Genomic DNA, 21046 nt, shown 5'->3' with positions numbered 1-21046 from the left:
GTGGATGGCTGCAGCCTCGGTCCTTTCTGCTGAGGGGTCTCTAGAGAAGGGAAGGTGAGAGCCTTCCCAAGGTCCACAGCTTCAAGGAGGCAGAGCCAGGGGCCACATCCTTGCTCAGAGGGGGAGGAAAGGCAGTCCTCAGCTTGAGGCCAAAGGGGCGAAGGTGCAGGCCAGGAGCAGGATGTCCCCAGGCCTGGGAGAAGGAAGTGGCTCCAGAGTTTTCAGTGCCCTGCGCCCACCTCAGGCAGTGAGGGTTAACCACAGGGACGACTCAGCTCCACTTCCTGCCCCCCAACCTTGTTAGAGCAGTTGGGCAGTGGTAGGTCCCAATGGCAAAGACCTGGTGGGTGGGGTCCCTAGGCTGGGTGCCCTAGGGTATTTACCTACTAATTCCCATTCATACAAGCCCTCCATGTGGGTCCAGATCCAAGAGGCTTTGCCTGTTCCAGGGAGCAACTCCGAGTCCTGGCTGGTCCAGGCCCAGCCTGAAGCTCTTCCCCTCCTGTGGACCTAGGATCCCCCTGACCCCCTCAGTCTCCTCGGACAGGAGTCCCCTGGATCTGGGCAGGCACTGATGTGGGCCCTCCTGCTGCCTGGCCTCCAGCCACCGCGGCCTGGGTCATTTTGCTGAGTGAATCCTCTGAGGCTAGAGCACAGGACGTTGTGTCCCAGTCCTTTTGTTGTGGCTTGTTACCCTGTCAGGCCCCCAGCAGTTCTGATGTCTGTGCATTTCCACTGAGAAGGGAAAATCCACATTGGATAATGCATAACTGGTATTTATGGGCCTGTAAGCTCCATGAGGCAGCAATTGTCGTATATCTTATTGGTGCTCTATTCCTGGTGTCTAGAACCATGCTTGGCACAGAGGAGGTATTCAACAAATATCTATTGAATGAGTAAATGGTGCTGCCTATTTAAAAAGTTAAAACCAGTGCGGGACATGCCCTGTCTTCCCTTCCTGTGGGGAGTTTGGGATTGAGCTTCTAGAATACAAGAGTGGGGATTTCCTACCAGCAGCAAAGAGGGTCAATCCCTCTAGACCCAGGGGGCAGGGGGACGGGGATGACTATCATGAGGAGGAGGAATTTAGGGGTCTCTGAGCTCTCACAGGGCTGGGCAGTTTGGAGGACTTGAGCTCAGTCTGCTCTGAGCTGGGAGATTTACCCCATCAGCTGCAGCTGCTCTCCTGAGGGCACAGCAGGGGCCTGGGCTTCCTTTAAGACTGAGTGGTTTCCAGGGCCAGCCCGGTGGTGCAGCGGTTAAGTGCGCACGTTCCACTTCAGCGGCCCGGGGTGGCCCGGTTCGGATCCCGGGTGCAGACATGGCACCGCTTGGTGCACGATGCTGTGGTACGTGTCCCACATATAGAGTAGAGGAAGATAGGCACAGATGTTAGCTCAGGGTCAGCCTTCCTCAGTGAAAAAAGGAGGATTTGCAGCAGTTAGCTCAGGGTTAATCTTCCTAAAAAAGACTGAGCAGTTTCCATGTGGAGGCTGCTTCCTGGGGAATTAGTGGGCTGTACAGCCAGAAAATGGGGCTCAGAGCTGTGTGTGGACACCCAGCCTGGCTGGGTCTGGCCTGCTGCTCAGCCTGCCCTTGAGTTTGCGGAAGGAGCTGCATCCACTGCAGCTTTGAACTCCTGGCCAAGAGCCTCTTACAGGGCCACCCACAGCCCCATCTGCTGTGTCCCCCATTTTGCCATTTTGGCCATCACCCCTTCCTTGAGCCACCTGTGCCAGTTCCTCACAGCAGGAGCTCTTGCTTGCCATCACTCATGGTGCCTTTTTTTCTCCCATTCTTTTAAGATTGGTTCAGGAGAGTGGGCCTCGGGAGAAGACCCCTCAGTCTCTGGGTATGTACTCTCCATGCGCATCCCTGCTTGCTTTTCGACTCCCTGGTTCCTGGGCTGGGTCATGGGATCAGAATTGGGGCCAGAGGATATCTGAGAGCTCTTGTACCCGAACACCTCATTTCATGAACAGGGAGGCTGAAGTTGCCCGGTGCCATGCGGCGGGGCGGCCCCTGCTCTGTGCCTGGCGTGTCGCTATGCACCAGCACCTGTAGCTGCACGACGTCCCAGCTGAGAGAGAAGGCGCTGGCCCCGTTTGACAGAAGAAGGGGTGCACTGAGGCTCAGTGAGCCGGCCCCTCTTCCTGGTCTCACAATGGGGAAGGCAGGCCTGTCACATTTGCACAGGTCCGCACGGCTCCAAAGCCGGCACTTTTGACACATCATGCGGCTGCCCCTGCGCTGTTTCAGCAAGTAGAGGAGAGTGTTCCTCACCAGACCGAGTAAGAAATTAAACCACATCCCACAAACCCTTTAGTCAGCTGGTCCTGGAAGGTTTTGGTGTCAGGGGAATAGCGCCAACCAGGCTGGAAGCGAGGTCCGGCGGGCCGGCAGGAGGACGAGGTGCACAGAGGCTTTAGGAGAGGGAGGAGGGGGCTCTCCAGCCTGATGCCCTAACTCTGGGGAGAGATGGAAGCTGAGCCCTGGGCAGGTTGGGTGAGGGGACCTGGGCAGAGCACCCTGAGCCTGGCCGCAGGCCGTGGGGGTTGGAGGCAGCTGCTGTGCTGACCGGCAGGAGGCGGGGACTCCCAGTCCAGCTTCCTGGCAGGTCACTTGGTAATCCGCTCAGCAGGTGGGGCAGGTGGTGGAAAGGAGGCTGTTGCCCAAGAGGCCCAAGGCTCAGGCCGTGCAGCTGGGCCCGAGAGGCAGGCCGGGCACAGAAACCTCGTAGGCGGCTGCTTCTCCTGTCGCTCCCTGGAGCATCCCTGGCCCCTGGAGCGTCCCTTTAGAGCTAACCCTGAGAATACTGGCTTGGGGGTTTGGGCCAGGAGATCCCACTCCAAAACTACTCCCTCGTCTGCCTCACCAGCTTGCAGCTTGAGAACCAGGTCCCCAGGGGCTTGGGGGCAGGGGCCAGGTTGCCCAGACAAGGCTTTCCAAGGTGTCTCCTAGAGGTGTGGGTGAGGAGGGGGATACAAAATATGAAGTCCTTAAAGGGCTCTCAAGCCTCCAGCTGTCAGCTAGGGCTAACGTTGCCCAATGTGTGTAACCCTCCTAGCATATGCTAGGGTCTCATGTGGTATTGTCTGAAGCTTCCGCAAATCTGGTGGCATTTCTGCAGTCCTTGCCCTGGTCAGCTGGTACCTGGACACCTGTGCCCTCTGCCCTGCCTCTTACTTCTGGGCACATGGAGCCTTCATCCCTCCTTCTTGGCCCTCAATCCGTCTCCCACGTCTTTGAGCACCTCCTGCACCCAGCAGAGGGATCCTTGGCAGAAGGCATGGGCCCAGCAGGGGTCGGCAGTGACCTGGGAGCCCTGCTCCTGTCTCAGCCTCAGGCAGGTGGCCCCCATCCCACTGGGCCTCAGATCTGCAGTTTCACCCAAGGACAGTGAGCTGCAGACTTTGTGAGCAGGAGAACCAGGTTAACACTTCTTTCATTAAAAGAGCTAATGAACCTGCCCCCACCCTGCCTCCAAGATAGGAAATGTCCTTTTAACATCATTTGATTGGGAAAATACAGAATGACAAAGAGATACTGTGGATTTGATGTCATTTGGAAGTGAATGTGTGTTTTATCAATCACAAGGGAATCTGAAGGTTGCTGGCTCTCAGCTTTCCCTGTGAAATGACAGGATGGGACTAGCATAGTGAGTTCTCTGGCCCCTTCATGCTGTGTCACAGTCTCAGACGGGTCCGTGCTGGTATAAAATGGCCACTGGGCTCATTTTATTTTTTCTCTTCCTGAGGTACACGCCTCCCAGGTAGTAGAGACTTCTATTCTCAGGAGCTATCTTATATCTCTTAGATAACTGATCTGCCCCTGTTTCCTGCCCAGCCTCATTCCTCCCTCTCCTTAGACTAAGGTGTGCAGTTGGATGGATGGATGGATGGATAGATGGATGGATGGATGAATGAATGAAAGGAGGAGGTTGTTGGCCCTTGGGCAGCTCTTCTATGCCTGCCAATGCTGCTCTGTAGAGTAAATTTAACTTGTGTCTTCCTCCATCAAGGAAGCATTGGGCAGAAGAATTGAGGGTGGAGGGCTTAGGCAGTAAAGTGTTACACTGACCAGAGCTCAGCGGCAGCCCGAAGGGGCAGCTGCTGCGGCAGGGTGCTGGGTATCCTCAGCTCCATTCTTATTCTTGACTCCCCAGAGCCAAAGCCTTTGGCCTTGCCCATCAGGGGCAGGTCTACAGCCCCTGAGAAGCCTGCCCTGCCTTCATCTCAGTCTGCTCCTACGCTGACAGCCTTCTCCTTCAGCCATGCCAAAGAAGCCCACCCCTTGCTAAAAGAAGAGGACCAGAAGGAAAGCAGCACCAAGGTATCTGGAAAGCAAGGGGAGGAGGAAGTCAGAGTCTGAGTGGACCACTGGCTGAACACAAGCATGTTTCTGAAATATACAAATGTGGGACCAGCTTGAGGAAAGCAAGGAAGAGCCCCAAGGCAGCTGCCCCTAGTAGTGAAGGCTAGAGCGTGCAGGTGGGTTTGGGGTGAGGGCTGAAGAAAGGATGAAAAACAAGAGAGAGGAGAAGGATGTGGGTGGGAAACTAGGGGAAGGGAAGAGTACAACAGGAGCTGAGGGGCAGGGATGAGGGAGGAAGGGAGGGCAGAAGGAGGTCACACGTGGCTCGGAAAGAAGCAGGATGTGGGGGAGAGCACAGAGGGGCTTAGGTGAACCAAGCTGAGTAATTTGAACCAACACCCAAGATAGCAACCGAGAGGCCGCTGACTCAGAGGCAGATCTGCCAAAGGCTGTGCTTGACAGGCTGACAAATACCTTGCACTTCTAAGGTGACCTTGGTCCAGATGATTCATCCAGATCCTAGGCTTGATGGATTTAGTAGAACTTGGAGAGTCGCTACTTTGGGGGACCCGTGCTCATTCTTTTAAGCGGAGATGTAAAAGTGCAATAAACTTATCTTGAAGGCCTGCTATGTGCATGTACTGCTATGTTAGGACTAGGGTCCAGCGATGATGGTGATAATGTGCAGGCACCACAGTGCTCCCACTCCAATGAGGGCAACAGAACGTGAAACAAAGGAAGAATAATTCAGTGCCATGAAATGATCTCACCCCCACCCCACCTGAGCCGCTGGCTCCCATGGTCGTACCGTATACCGTGGCACTGACAGTCCCTTCACTCCCACTGTCATCTCAATTTCAAGCATCCCATTCCCTTACCACCTTCTCCTGTTCTGATTCACTCCATCTAATACCCCAACTCCAGCATTTGTTCCTACTCTTGATCGACAATATTCTCCTTGACACTGGATCACACCTGTCAGGATCTTAGCTTTCGGCTATTTCCTTCATTTTAAGAAAACAGAACTGCCTCATTTTCTCCTGACTCCACTCGGGTGGGCCTTAGTTCCCACCTCCCCCCTGAAACTGCCCACCTTGAGGCCACCGACGGCTGTCACCTTCCCGTGTACAGCACATCTCAGTCCTCTTCTAACTTGCCCCGTCAGCAGCTTTTCTGGCTCATCCTTCTTGAAACCCCCTCCTAGGGATGGAGGTGAGGGGGTGGTTTTTTCTTGGTTCTCTGCCTACGTCAAAGTGAGCTCCTTCCCAGGCCCTCTTTGCTGGCTTCTCCTTATCTTCCTGACCTCTCCATGCTTGAGGTGCCCGAGCTCAGACCTCTGGCCTCTTGTCTATTTATACTGACCCCCTGTGACCTGATCCGGTCATGGCATTAAGCACCATCTACATGCTGAGGACTCCGAAATTTCCCTTTCCAGCCCAGACCTTCCCCTGACTCCAGTAGCAGTTAAATTATATGATCTATATATATATATTAACTGATGCTCAACATCTCCATTCAGATATTTACAGTTCAAACTTACCTTGTGCAAAACTCAACTATTGAATGCTCACCTCCAAAACCTCCTCTTTTCCCAGCATCCCCGCTCAGTGAACGGCGGTAAAAAGCAACTCCAGCCTTCGGCTACTCCAGCCCAAAATCTTAGACCCCTCCTTACCTCTTCTTTCTCTCTCATCCCACATCTCATATTATCAGCAAAAGCGGTGGGCTCTGCTTTTGAAATGTGTCCAGAATCTGGCCATTCTACCATCCCCATTCCTGTTATTCTAGTCCAAACCCCACCACATGGGAACTCTTGGTTCTATTTTTGCAACTTCTTGTCAGTCTTAAGTTATTTCAAAATAAAAAGCTATAAAAAACAACACAGAGAATCCCCCCACCAAAAAAAAAGAAAAAAAAGAAGAAAGTCAGATCATGTCATTCTTCTGCTCAAAACCTCCAGTGGCTTGCTGTGTCCTTCAGAGGAAAAGCCCAAATCCTCACCATGGACCACAGGGCCCAGCGTGCTATGGCTCTACTTCGTGCGCCCCCCTCCATGTTCTACCATCCTCTGACTCAGGGTGCTCCAGCCAGGGTTCTCCTCCCTGCTCCCAACCACGCCCAGCACACTCCAGCCTCAGGGCCTTTGCATTGCCCGCTCTCTCACTTAGAACACTTCTCTCCTAGAAATCTGCACAGCCTGCTCCCTCACTTCATTTATGCTTCTGCTTAAATTTCGCCTCCTCAGGGAGTCCCCCTGGGCCTTCCTACCTAAAACAGAAGCCCTGTCCCCATCTGTCCATTACTTTCCTTAGGCTCTTATTGCCTGACATTAGAGACTGGTCTGTTTGCTGTCTCCCCCTCCAGGAAAGCTCTTTGGGAGCAAGGCCGTTGTCATTTTGTTCACTCACGGAACAGCGATCGGCACAAAGGTGCCACTCATACTTGTGATAATTGAATGAATGAAGGTATAGAAAGCACAGTTGGGTCCCCAAGGGTAATGGAGTTTGACTTGACCTTGCACCAGATCCAGGTCACCATCTCTAAGTCTGCCCAGGAGAAGATGCGGCTGAAGCAGATGAAGGAGATGGAGTTGTTCCGGAGGGTGAAGGACCCGGAGAGGGAGAGGGAGCTTGCTTCCCAGAGCCTGGGCCCCCGGAGGACCTTGATGAAGGAAGGTACTGGGGGCTGAGGCAAGGTTCCCTCAGGCCAGGGAATTTCTTGGCAAACACTTTTGGGAAGAGAGAAAATATCCACAACTCCCCACCCTCCCCACCCGGGGGCTGGACCGTGAGCTGTCTACCTCTCATAGTCTGCTCATGGGCCCATTTCCAGAGGAGGACACTGGGTTTGGGGGACAGGCAGGGTTAGCTCAGTCTAGAACTTTCACTGCCTCCACAGGCCTCCTTCCCCTCCGGGGCAGCGGGACCCTGTCTGTGCCCACTGGGCTGAGCAGCCCACGCAGAAACAACATCGGTGTCATCCTGAGGAAGAGGGCCAACCGGGCCTCACTGCCCAGCATCCCTGTCAGCAAGCAGGAGCCCAGCTTTGCCCGGCATGCTTCAGGTGGGGCCCAGATCCCATGGGCAGGGAGCACATGTCCCTCTGGCTGTGCTGCCTTGGGATTCTTTGGGGTGTGGCAAAGGTGACCTCAGCTGTTCTGCTTCTTCCCATTGCCCATGTTAGAGTAGAGGGCAGCCTGGGGTGTTGTCACCTTGCCAGAGAAAGAGGAACAGTGTCTGGGAGTCAAAAGCATCTATGAGCCTGGTTGGGGACCCAGGGAATTGCAGCTGGAATTGTGGATGGCTGGGCGGGTGTGCCCAGCCTGCATGAGATGTCCTAGAGGGCACTCCTGTGCACCAGGACCACAGATGCTGGGAAACAGCATCCACGGAAGTGGGTAGAAACACCAGGAAGGGCAAGAGAGGGTTCTGGGAAGACCTTGGTTTCCTGCATCTTGTCTCATAAAATGTCAGGGCTGGGCAGGGCTGGTTTCAGCCCGGGATCCCGGGATCCAAACATTCTACAGGACACTCAGGAAGGTGCTAAGGGACAAGGGGATGCTCTGTCCCCATTCTACCAGAGGAGCGCCTATTTCACCTCACCTTTTTTATACTAGGCGTCCACATGAGATTTCCTTTGAAAACAATTTGCTGCTAAAGAACATTTGAAAACAATCAGCCAGGTTCAGAGTTTCTTTAAGCGGGACCATGATGGTAGAATAGAGCATCATTTTAGTGCCAGAAATAATATTGATTCACCATCCTTTTCAATTGTCTGTCTATCCTTTTGCTTCCATCAAGCAGAAAGTCTTAATTTGGTGCTAGTCTTTAGTACCTCTCTAAGACTTGCAGATTTCCTTTTCAAAGAAAGAGACCTTTCTGGCTCAAAGACATCAGAAGTTGGCTGTAATTTTATAGCTAGAGTTTACAACATTTTATTTTTACTGTAAATATTTATCATGTTCTGTGACAAGTAGTATTAGTTTACCAATTATGGTAGTGACACAAATTTCCCTTTAAAATAAACTTATTTAGGATTTGATATATGATTGATTTGAAGAAAAATACTATATAAATTAAAGTATGGAGGCTGGCCCCATGGTGAGTAGTTAAGTTTGGGCGCTCCTTGGTGGCCCAGGGTTTTGCCACTTTGGATCCTGGGCATGGACCTAGCACGGCTCATCAAGCCATGCTGAGACAGCGTCCCACACAGCACAACCAGAAGGACCTACAACTAGAATATACAACTATGTACTCAGGGGCTTTGGGGAGAAGAAGAAGAAGAAAAAAAATATTGACAACAGATGTTAGCTCAGGGCCAGTCTTTTTTTTTTTTTTTTAGGAAGATTAGCCCTGAGCTAACTACTGCCAGTCCTTCTCTTTTTTGCTGAGGAAGCCAGGCCCCGAGCTAACATCTGTGCCCATCTTCCTCTACTTTATATGTGGGACACCTACCACAGCATAGTGTGCCAAGCGGTGCCGTGTCCACACCTGGGATCCGAACTGGTGAACCCTGGGCTGCGGAGAAGTGGAACGTGCGAACTTAACCACTGCACCACTGGGCCGGCCCCTCAGGGCCAGTCTTAAAAAAAAAACCAACCCAAAAACCTATTAAGGATAAAAGTATAGGTAATTAAAAGATATGATAAAAATCACGAAAGTGTTAATCGAATGGTTGATACTTGGGAAATATTGATCTGTCTAACCCACCCCACTTATTTTATAGACAGCAGAATTGAGACCCAGAGACCCAAGGTCACCCAAGGTCACTCAAGGTGATGGTGCCCCATAGGGACTAAGACTTTAGCTAATGACTCATGATCCACTGGCAGAGCTGAGAAGAGGGTCCAGGAATGAGGTCTTTGTGTCTTGGCCTTAAGTGAAGTATAGCCCCTCTACTCCGATTGGAACTCCTGGATACGCCATAGTGAAAATCATGCCAGTGGAGATGAACCTCTGAAGAACACTAGCCAGGAGGTGAGAGGTGGCAGAGAGAATGCTGGTGACCTCCTTTGTCCTGGCTCTGCTGATAGAGGAGCTGGGGGACTGCAGCTGGGGACCCCAACCTTTCTGGGCCTCTGATGCCTCAACTCTGTGACTCAGGCATGGGACCTAATAGATGGCTCTAAACTTCCTTCCTGTTCTTCTGGGATTTTATGATTCTAGTATCTGTCCCCAACGAAGGAGAACATAGAAAACGTGATCTGATTTTTAAACAACATTCCTGCTTATTGTCAGTCCCTGCAATGGTGGCCACATCTTGACCACGTGGGTGCTGGTTAGCTACATTGCCTTTGGGGTGCTTTCACTGTCCTCTGCTTCCTCCGGCCAGCTGCCTTTGGACCACTTCCCTGCCCACAAGCAACTTCACAAAAGGATGGAGAGTGGGGGGAAGGAGGAGAAGCTGATAACACGGGCTCCTGGCGGGGAACGAGGTTAGAACACCACCAAAGAGAGTAGGAAGTCATCCTTGACAAACCTGTGGGTCTCACCCCAACCACAGATAGGGCAGGATTGGGGGTGAATCACTGGTTTCGTGGGCTTGGCCACATGACATTAAGCTGTATATCACAGGCCAGTTTTGTTTCTAATAATCAGGTTGGCAATGGCAGGAATGGAGAAAGTCAACAGGAGGTAAAGAGTTATGTGGTCTCTGAGGCTCCCTGGTGAATGAAGGCCAGGCGCTGGCTTCTCAGCACCCCCAGCCCCTTGTCCCTGCATGCCCCTCCCTTCCTGTCCTCCTGGTGAAACTGTCCTCTTCCTTTCCTCTTTCTGTGAGTACAGCTAACTCGCTACCTGCGGTGCTGACGCTGGGGTCTCCTGAATGGGAAGAGGAGGAGGAGGAGGCGCATCTTCGAGCCTTTAAGGAGTTGAGGCCCTTCTCGAACCCAGAGGTGGGGTTGATGGATGCCCTCCAGTGCCTCGACAGCAGCGACTGGTGAGGAGACACCGTCCCATTTGTGTGCTGTCGCTGGGGGAGAGCGGCAGAATAGCTCCTGCCCCCAGCTGCCCTCCTCCCCTGCTGCCAGGTCCTGGTCCCATGGAAGGAGGCGTGCATGTGTGCGTGTGTGCATGTGAGTCTCGCCTCCTGTGTCTGCCCTGGGACTTCCAAGCAGCCCTGTGCTCTGCTCTATGGCACACCAGAGCCAGGTGTGGCAAGTATTAAATTTGACTCCACGACACTTCCTTAAGGTCACAGCCTTTTATTTCTCTAAATCAAGCTTAATCTGCTCCCAGTGTTCCTCCCACTGCCCTGGCAGGACACACAATCTTAGTCATGAGCTGAGTGATGAGCGACTTGTGGTCCAGAACACTTTCCGGAAGCCCTCTCTCTCTTCAGTCATCATGTTCAAGCACCTTCTCTTGAAGGTGCTGGTTTTGTGTCAGGCGTGGGTTGGAGTTCTGGGGGTGGGTTTCCATCCTGGTCTGGGTGAGCCAGAGGTCCCTTAAAATGGCTTTTTCGGGACTTTAGGATTTCAGCCTGGGTGTTCCATCAGGAAACCCTACCTTCGAGGCCATCAAATCCCAACCTGCAGCGGTGCTGGGAGGGGTGGTGACATGGGTGCCCGTGGTCTGCAGAGGGAGGGGGCTCCTCCCTCCCACCTGCTTGTGACAGAGTCTGGACTTGCTTCTCAGGAAGATGAAGGAGAAGGGCCTGGTGAGCATCCAGCGCCTGGCCGCCTGTCACTCAGATGTCCTCGCCGGGAGGTTGCATGACGTGTCCTTGGCCGTGAGTGGGGAGGTGAGGCCTCCCAGACAGTCTGCGTACTGTGCACTTGCACGCACTCCCCCACCCCGCAAACCCCCCTGCCCAAGCCAGTCCCTCTTCACCGGTGCTGCTGCTCAGTGCCGGTCACACAGCAGCCACGGAGGGACTCCCGGAACATGGGCATCCCCTGCTTACTTCTCAGCCCTCAGCCGCTGAGATGGGAGGTAGCCATCCATTTCTGTTCGGGGAACTGAGACCTGGGTTTCCTGATGTCTAATCTCTGGGTATTGAAACTATCAGTCTTGTATGCCCATTTGTCACAGCCCTGCATTGTCCTCTGTACTCAAAATGTCAGAGGAGGGATGGAGTGTTCTGGGCCCGATCTCCAACTTCAAGGCAGTTGTAGCATTTCCCAAGGCCTTTCTCCCATGGGACTGGGGCTTGGCCAAGGCTGGACCCAAAGGGGCAGTAAGATGCATCTTATCACGTGTGGAGGCCATGTCCCTCCCTTGGGGATGGACTGTCTCAGCTGGGGGACCTTGTGAAGATCAAATTGGACATTATTTGCAAAAGTGTTTTGAAGACTAAGTGTTGTACGAATTTCAGATGATAGTGATAATAGTGGAATTAGCAATTATGATGGTAACAACAATAATAGTATTTTTAAAATATGGGACTATTTTGCTCAGAGCTGCTGTAGGATTTCCCTTTCCAGCCTGGTGAGGCCTAGGCCTTGGGTGAGGGTGGAGGCGGTGGGAGGGGTGGTGCAGTGCCCCATTCTTGGTATGTTCTGGAACCGTTGTCAGGGTCCAGCAGCCCAGGAGGGTCCCTCTCCTGTCTCTCTCCAAGGTCACCAACCTCCGCTCCAAGGTGTCTCGCCTGGCCATCAGCACCCTGGGAGACCTCTTCCGGGCCTTGAAGAAAAGTATGGACCAGGAGGCTGAGGAGATCGCCCGCTGCCTGCTCCAGAAGATGGGGAACACCAGCGAGTTCATCCAGAGAGCAGCCAACCGGTCCCTGGGGGCCATGGTGGAGAACGTGACCCCTGCCCGATCCCTGGTGGCCCTCACCTCGGCGGGCGTCTAGTACGTGGAGGCCCATTGTCTGAGGGGTGAGGGTGGTCTGGGAAGGTAAGGCAAGAGGAGAGGCCCAGGGAGAGGGGGAGGGAGATGGGGGCGCGGGAAGGAAGGATGGAAAGAGACAGGGAGGGAGGGAGGCAGAAATTGAGGCTGTAGCAGGGTCCTTCGGGATGTCAGAGGATCAGGTGAAGGGTCAGAGAGTCAGGGTGAAGGATGGGCCCACCTCAGGCTTCAAGTGAATGCCTCATGCATTTAGGTGGGCAAAGAAGACCCCTGCTTCCTGGTGGGCTTCCTCCCACCTCTCATGGGCCAGGCTGGGGATAATGAAATGAGCTCAGGGCAGCCCTGAGCCCCAGCTGGAAGGGGAGAGGTGCTGTTCTGCTCAAGACTGGGGAGCTCATACTGGCTGTGGTAATGTCCTGGGGAGACTGGGCTGCCTCTGTAGCCTGAGCCCTGTGCCTAAGGAGCTCCAGCCCCCTCCCAGGGGAGGATGTTTCATTCTGATGAAATCTGGGCGGTGAGGAGAGCAAGGCACAGCATCTCATACTTACTTGGCATCACTGGACCTTCTCCTGGGGAGGGGGAGGGGCTGGCTGCTCTTGGAGCCTTTCTGCCCCAGATTTGCTTTTCCCTTAAGTACCAACCCAAACCAAAAGCAAAACCAAAAGCGTTTTCCAAGCCCTTTCTCCCACAAGGTAGACAACTCTCAACTCCAAAAAGCCAGTCATGACACTTGGGCTAGGAGCCTTCTCAGACGGAACCCAGGGCGTTGTAGAAGTCAGCAGGCCTTTGCTGATGGCACCACAGCCCAGTGTAAAGGGTGAGGGGCTCTGGAGCCACATTGCCTGGGTTCATATCCTAGACTGTGACTTAACTTCTCTTTGCCTCAGTTTCCCTATCTGTAAAATGGGGATGATAAAATTGTTGTGAGGAGTAAATGAATTGATTCATGAAAGAGTACTTAGGACAGTGCCTGCCTCTACTAACATGTATTCAGTGCTTACTGTCGCTGACATTAACATGGGGGAAATAAATTTTACTTTTTCCTGGATTCCTTCCTTTGCCTCAGCCTCTTCACCTGCAAAATGACAGTCATATTAGCTTATGGAGTTGATGGGAGATAATGGACGGAAGGTGCTGGCCACAGTGCCTGGCACAGAGGGTACACTCACTACAAACTGGGGCAATTGAGCATCGTCAGCACGAACCAGGGGCAGGTGCTCAGGGGAGCCTGGAACAGAGCTGTGCATTTGAATTCCTGGGGATCTTGCTAAAATGCAGATTCTGATTCAGATACTAACAGTGCTGGCCTATGGACCACACTGAGTAGGGAAAGCCCAGAAGTCTCTCTTTGTGTTCCACTGGGATGGGACCTTGGGGGAAAAAGGCATTAGTGTCACCTAGTGGACTGAGGACATCTAGAGTCTGCTTGAAAAGGGTGAAAAAAAAAGAGGTCACATCCCGATGGGTTTCTTTTATAAGAATTCAGGTTCCCCTTGTTACGGTTACCAAATTCCCCATCCCCCCATCTCAATTCAGCTCAACGACTGTGCAGTGTGCAGTAAGCTCCCACTAAGTGTCAGCTGGGCACTGGGGATGTGACTGAGAGGGCGCTGGGTGTCCACTCCCAGGAGCTCCCAGCCTGGCTGGGGAGTCACGGGGATGCAACTGTACCGCCCAGTGGAGCAGGACAGTGCTACCCCCAGGGAGCATCCAGTTCTGCCTGGGAGTCTGGGGAAGGCAGAGGTAGGATCTTTGTAGGTGGGGAAAGGATGGGCAAGAGCATTTAGACAAAGGCAGGTTAAGAACTCAGGAGGGCACAGAGAACCGTAGGCACATGGTGTGGAAGGGAACATCACGTGGCTTCACAGCACCATTATTCCCTCCCCCTTGTTGCTGTCCTCGTCCTTGTTTCTATCGTCAGGAAATGATTGCACTTTCCTTGAAGAGTCCCTTTAGCCCACATGGACAGAATTTGGAGCCCACTGCGGCGTGAATCATGGATGCGCAGTTGTAGGTCCATGTGTGCTAGTGTGAGGACCCCCACACCTCATTCCTTGACTGAGCCCTTAACGGTGATTGTGTTTCCTTTCAGCCACCGAAACCCCTTAGTCCGGAAATGCACTGCCGAGCACCTCTCGACTGTCCTGGAGCAGATAGGCGCTGAGAAGCTTCTCTCAGGCACCAGGGACAGCACAGACATACTGGTGCACAACCTGGTGAGGCTGGCCCAGGACTCCAACCAGGACACCAGGTAAGGCAGGGCCAGGCGCCTGAGGCTGCTGACCCAGCCAGCCCAGAGCAGATAAGGCAAACAGCCAGCCCTGAGGGCCCTGGCCTGTGCAGCTCAGCTTCCCTGGGATCATGTGGAGGCACAGTCGAAAGGACAGACGGAGGGACTGTGTCCTTTCCTCACAGCTGCCATGCCCTCTCTCTCCACTGGCTTAGCCAGGCCTGGTCAGGGAATGGTCAGACTCCCCGCCTCCACTTCCTCACTTTCCATTCCCTCGCTAGCCTTGCAGTCTTGCTCTTATTCCTGTCCCACCCCAGCTCCATTCTCTGCAAGACCATTCATTCATTTTTTTCAAGAGATATTCAATAAGCATTCTTGTCATTATTATGGGTACAGAAGTGAATAAGACAAATTAGGTCCCCTGCTGTCTTGGAGTTTACCTGGTGGTCAGGGTTAATGGATAATAAACAAATAATGATAATTTTAGATATAGATTATGGATATAGAGGAAAACCCAAAATGTGATGGAGAATGGGATGGGGGCTCCTGTACACCGAGAGTCGGGAGAGATTTTTCTAAAGAGTGACATTTGAGTTGACAACTGATCAGCTAGTAGGAGCCAGCTCTTTGAGGGTCTGGGGTGTGAGCGTCCCAGGCAAAGAAAATGGTGCCAAGGCACCCAGGATGGGAATAAGCTTGTGTTCAAGGAAGAGAAAGGCTGGGCTTGTGGAGCATCATGAGTGAGGGGGAGTGGCAGGCAGTGAGGCAGAGAGTGGGCAGGGCTAGGCTGGGGAGGACCTCCCAGGCCATGGTTAGGAGTTGGGATTTTGGTTTGCATGTGATTAGAAGACATCGGAAGATTGTTTAGTAGGAGCATGAGGAAGTATTAGATGGTTTAAGCAGGACAGTGATAACATTTGATGGATTGTCTTCAAAGGGTTGGGGTTCAGTTAATCACAGTGCTCAGTTCATGGCATATCATCACCATAGCAGTACAGCATCCCAAGCGGTGCCTTCACATGGGTGGTCTGAGGGTGCAGCCTGGAGGGATGCAAGGCATGCTTTTCTTCCCAGCCTCCTCACTGCAACAGTGTGCATGTAACATCTTCCTATGTGCCCTGGTGGAGCCCAGGGAGAATGTCTTTGGGAGTATGCCCAGGAGCAGGGCTGTGGTCAGGGGCACATGTCCACTGAAGCAGCCCAGGCATTGCCGGGAGCTCTCCTGCATGCCGCCCTCCTGCATGCCATGTCTCTCTGTCCCCCTCCTGCATGCTGTTCCCCTCTGCCCCCTCCTGCATGCCACGCCACTCTGTCCCCCTCCTGCGTGCTGTTCCTCTCTGCCCCCTCCTGCATGCTGTTCCCCTCTGCCCGCTCCTGCCTGCTGCCCCCCTCCTGCAGTGCCCGAAGTGCCTACATCCTCACCACCTTGCAGTATCTGGATTTCTAATTTTTATTGATCTAATGGGGTAAAGTGCCAGCTCATTGTTGTCTCAGAGTGCATTTTTTCCTGATTACTAATGAGTTTGAATGTTTCTTTATATGCTTGCTAGCCTTTTTTTTTATTCTTTTGATTTAAAAAATAAAATCCCTCTGGCCGCTCATTGGAGGATTGCTAGTGGGGAGAGGGGCCAGGATGGAGGAGGGACACCAGGCAGATGGCTGCCCCACAGTCCAGGCGAGAGTTTCTGGAGGCTAGCAGCAGGGAGAGAAGGGGGCGGGTTGGGGTATATCTGAAGGCACAGCCAACAGAGTGTGGGTGGTGAGGCTTTCAAAGAGGAATCAAAGATGACTCAACTTTTAAACTGAACAACTGGATGAATGATAGTGCCATTTACCAAGATGAGGAATATTGGGGGAGGAAGCAGAAGGGTTTGCTTTGTTGGTTTTGAATTGTTGGTGGGGGATGGAAATCGAGATCGAACCTCTCTCCAGATCTAATACTCCTCTCCATTCTGACCCCTCTCTCACACTGGATGGCGTTGGCTACGCTTCATTTTCTTTCTGGGAACCTTCTGCTTCCCGGTTTCCATGGCACTGCACTCCCTGGTTCTCCCCATCCCTCTGTGGCCATTTGTCCACCCTGCCTGCCCTCGGAGAGTCATGAGACTTTCCCTAAGGGGTCTCATCACTTCCCATGGCTCCAGTCACAGCAGACTCTGGTGCTTCCCAGTGTCTCCCTCCAGACCAACCCTTCTCTGCGCATCAGTCCCATATCTCTTTCTACAGGACCATCACCGGGATGTTCCACTGTCATCTTCTGTGCAGTGTCCCTAAATGAACTCATTACCTTCTCCCAAGCCTGCTTCTCTGGCTGTGTTCCTTCTATCGTTAGCAGTCGCTATTATTTACTGAGTTGTCTAAGATACATATGGGGAATTTCATACTTCATCGATTCTAAGACACATATTTCCCCCCCAGCTTTTACTGTCTTACAGTCAGAGGCATCTCACAGTTGCCGTTGGCCAGGCAGCAGTTATGATGTGGATTTTACTATCTGCATGTTTGCAAACTTGGTCATGGTTGCTCAGAGTATAAACCTTTGAATTAAAGTTTGCATTGTAGGAACTACACCATGAGCTTCTCTTTGCTTGTTAGCCTTTTATGTTTATTTTAAGAAGTCACTGTGGATGCTCTGTGGAGAATTGTTGAGTTTAATTGCTGCTTAAAATGTCTTAGAAATATTACACTATTATTTGGCATTGAAATGAAAAGTTATTGCGTATGAGAAAAGGCATGGAAATAGAGTGATGGGGCATAAATTAGATAATAATGCAAATATTCATCATTGAAGGAATGACTGAAATTCCACATTTTCTTGCAAAGCAACCACCAAGTGCTTTCCCAACCTAAGGAAGGGCAATACCCACAAGTAACATTACCTCTGTTTCTTTTTTTTCTTTAAAGTAAGATTTGTACTTTTTTCTCTTTTTTGAATTTCTTTTTTCTTTTTTTTATTACAGTAACATTGGTTTATAACATTATATAAATTTCAGGTGTACATCATTGTATTTTGTTTTCTGTGTAGATTACATCATGTTGACCACTCAAAGTCCAATTACAATCCATCACCACACACATGTGTCTAATTACCCCTGTCGCCCTCCTCCCTCCCCTCTTCCCCTCTGGTAAGCACGGATCCAATCTCTGTCTCTATGTGATTGTTGTTGTTTTTGTCTTTTACTCGTGAGTGAGATCATACGGTATTTGACTTTCGCCTTCTGACTTATTTCGCTTAGTAAAGTACCCTCACTGTCCATCCATGTTGTTACAAATGGCCTATTTCATCATTTCTTATGGCTGAGTAGTATTCCATTATGTATATATGCCACATCTTCTTTATCCATTCGTCCCTTGATGGGCACCTACGTTGCCTCCAAGTCTTGGCTTACATTCAATTGTGAATAACGCTGCAGTAAACATAGGGGTGCATGTATCTTTATGCATTCGTGTTTTCATGTTCCTTGGATAAATATCCAGCAATGGAATAGCTGGATGGTATGGTAGTTCTATTCTTAATTTTTTGAGAAGTCTCCATGTTGTTTTCCATAGTGGCTGCACCAGTTTGCACTCTCACCAGCAGTGTGCAAGAGTTCCCTTTTCTCCACATCCTCTCCAACGCTGATTATTTCCTGTCTTGTTAATTATAGCCATTCTGATGGGAGTGAGGTGATATCTCATTGTAGTTTTGATTTGCGTTTCCCTGATAAATAGTGATGTTGAACATTTTTTCATATGTCTGTTGGCCATCTGTATATCTTCTTTGGAGAAAAGTCTGTTCAGATCTTTTGTCCATTTTCTAACTGGGTTGTTAGTTTTTTTGTTGTTGAGATGTGTGAGTTCTTTATATATTTCGAATATTAAGCCCTTATCAGATATATTGTTTGCAAATATCTTCTTCTGAATTGTTAGGTTGTCTTTTCGTTTTGTTGATGATTTCCTTTGCTATGCAGAAGCTTTTAAGTTTGATGTAGTCTCATTTTTAAATTTTTTCTATTGTTTCTCTTGCCCAGACAGACATGGTACTTGAAAACATGGTGCTAAGACTGATGTCAAAGAGTGCACTGCCTATGTTTTCTTCTAGAAGTTTTATGGTTTCAGGTCTTACATTCAAGTCTTTAATCCATTTTGAGTTAATTTTTTGTGTGTGGTGTAAGATAATGGTCTACTTTCATTCTTTTGCGTGTGGCAGTCCAGTTTTCCCAACACCAATTATTGAAGAGACTTTCCTTTCTCAATTTTTGGCTTCCTTGTTGAAAATCAGCTGTCCATAGATTTGTGGGTTGTTACCTTTGTTTCTGAGATAGCATGTCAAAGGGCTGCCTTCACACATGGGGCAGGGTCATTGAAGGCAGTTGAAGTTGCCAGTGTTTTCTTTTTATATTTTTCCTAAGTGGAAAATAAACTATGTTCATTTTATAATCAGTGGAGTCTTAGGTTGGGTGAAATATGATCGTTCTAGATGCTTCGTGCTCCACCTCCAGTCAGCCACCAAGTCCTGCAGTTACAACCTCCTTAGCAGCTCTTGGATCCGAGCACCCCTTCCTGTCCCCACTCTACTGCTGTGTTTCAGGCTTTCATCGTCTCGTGCCAGGACTATTATGATGGCCTCCTAACAGGTCCCCTGGCCCCTTGCTTGTCCCCAAAGATCCATTCTCCACACTGCCACCAGAGACATTTTGACTATAGCGCACATCTGATCCTTCCTCAGCTTCCCATTGTCTACATGTTAAAGCCCAACTCATTCACGTCTCCCTAAACAGGGTCCTACCTTCCTCTCCAGCCTATTCTCTTCCTGCGTCCGGTCCCTGCCCCCTATTCTCCAAGCACATGCCTGCTGACATGTCAGCCTGTCTTATGGACCCTGGAATGGCCTCCATCTTCTCACTTACTCCCTAATCCTGTCCCACTTGTGAACTCCTACTCATCTTTTGAGTTCCAACCCAAGGGTCACCTCTTCTATGAAGCCCTCCTTGATTCCCTCCCTAGACCACCACTGTTCACCAGATAGAGTTGACCACTCCCTCCTATACTGCCCCCTGTACCCTTCCTCAGACTTCTAAATGTCCCATGCTAGAAAAAAGTGAAGTACATTTTGGAATAGCCACCAAACAGAATATTATGTAGCCATTAAAAAGGATGACATGGGAAGATAATTAATGATAAAGTGAAAAAAGCTGGGTGAAAGTTGTATATACATTCTGATATCAACTAAAATGTAAATGCATTGAAAAAAGACTAAAAGAAAATATGTAAAAATTTAATAGTGGATTTCTCTTGGGATTATGGATGATGTTTATTCTTTTACGAATCTAGTTTTTAACTAGGTAGGTATTACTGTCCTAATTAGAAAAAGTATTAAAAACTCTCTTACCATAATTGGAAAAATTATGTAAAGCTTTATGCAAGGTATGTTTTTGATGCATTTCTATGGCTGTTTCTTCAGCTTGCTCTTTCTCCCATGGCAGGTTTTATGGCCGGAAGATGGTGAATATCTTGATGTCCAACACGAAGTTTGATGCGTTTCTGAAGCGGTCCCTCCCATCTCACGACTTGCGGAAGGTCATGGCAGCCATTAAACAGCGGGTGAGTGGCGGGGTGTGGGTGGGTCTGGGTGGGGTCACAGCTGAGCCTGGCAGCCCTTGCTCCGCTCGGGGAAGGGAGAGCGTGTACCAGAGGCTTTCATTTCCTCCTTGACTCCTGACAGGTGGGATCTCCTTCCCCCTGTGTTCAACCTGGTTCTGCCCCTCACTACCTGTGTCGCTCAAGCCTCCCTGGGCCTCTGCGCCTTCATCTGTTAAATGGGGATCTTGACCCCTGACCCTACTACCAGTGCTCTGGAAGGCTCTGAAGCTCTCCCAGGAGGGAGTAGAGATTTCTCTTGTTACGATCTAGGCTGGAGTGTCTGGCAGTTCCCCAGAGGCCACCCGTTTTGGCTCATCTTCTGTGTGTATTTTTCAAGGGACTAGAAGATGGTGAGGACCTTCCATCTGCCAAGGGCCGCAAGGTGTCAAGGAGCCTGGTGGTGTGTGAGAATGGGCTGCCCAGCGAGCTCGGGTATGGCTGCTCTTGTCTCTCTGGGGCTCCACCTCCAAGACTGTGACAGAGATGCTCTGCTTGCTGTGGGCCAGGAGTGGCTCTGGGAGGGCGTGTGGGTCTGGGCTACAGATGAGACCTAGTTGCATCTGCAGAACTCATGAGTGAACATTCATTTCTGGAATGTGTTCCCCCACCCACATCTGGGGAGACCAAATGCCGGGATCTGGAGCATCTGCCAGTGGAAGTGGGTTCCTGCAGTCTCGCCCGAGTGGGTGCCATTCCACTGGTATAGGTGGGGCATGTTGTTGGTCAGGCTAACTGTGTGAGCTCAGTGTTTCTCCGCTCACTTAAGGCAGCAGATCCTTTCACCATCAGAGAGGCCAGCCTGGGACTAATTTAGATACAGAGCTGGGACCAAGGCAGATGAGAAGGAATGGGCTGAGGGGCTGGATGGGGGCAGCTAGGAGCTTGAAACCAAGCCAGAATCTGATGGTCGCTCCTGTGCCTAAAACTTAAAACTCTTCCACAGTGTCCCTGGAGGTCCACATCTGAGCTCCTTAGCAGGGCAGCCACGGAACCCCCCGCCCCCACCTCTTCAAGGGTAACTTCCTGCCTCTCTCTCACGCAGCCTCTCTCAGCTAGACCAGGGCGGCTCCCGTTCCCTGCCTCTCCATGC

General features: G+C 51.1%; 1 protein-coding gene across 4 annotated transcripts in view; it reads left to right on the top strand.

The window, feature by feature from the left end:
• Positions 1–21046, top strand: part of TOGARAM2 (TOG array regulator of axonemal microtubules 2) — a 53960-nt gene that overhangs the window by 17903 nt on the left and 15011 nt on the right. For 2 of the 4 annotated variants that reach the window (XR_006888637.1, XM_046661479.1), the window contains exons 7-17: positions 1806–1852; positions 4166–4332; positions 6839–6989; positions 7213–7377; positions 10098–10251; positions 10950–11055; positions 11872–12107; positions 14197–14355; positions 19800–19917; positions 20294–20388; positions 20900–20971. Coding sequence is in view for 3 of the 4 variants with exons in the window: in XM_046661479.1 (XP_046517435.1) it covers positions 1806–1852; positions 4166–4332; positions 6839–6989; positions 7213–7377; positions 10098–10251; positions 10950–11055; positions 11872–12107; positions 14197–14355; positions 19800–19917; positions 20294–20388; positions 20900–20971 (1470 nt within the window). In the remaining variant the exon portion in view is untranslated. The remainder of the gene's footprint in view (positions 1–1805; positions 1853–4165; positions 4333–6838; positions 6990–7212; positions 7378–10097; positions 10252–10949; positions 11056–11871; positions 12108–14196; positions 14356–19799; positions 19918–20293; positions 20389–20899; positions 20972–21046) is intronic. The other 2 variants (XM_046661480.1, XM_046661481.1) reach the window with 2 other exon arrangements.

This window comes from Equus quagga, chromosome 5 (genome assembly GCF_021613505.1).
Source record: "Equus quagga isolate Etosha38 chromosome 5, UCLA_HA_Equagga_1.0, whole genome shotgun sequence".
In the NCBI taxonomy this organism is placed as follows: domain Eukaryota; kingdom Metazoa; phylum Chordata; class Mammalia; order Perissodactyla; family Equidae; genus Equus; species Equus quagga.
This window is presented reverse-complemented; position numbering and strand designations above follow the sequence as displayed.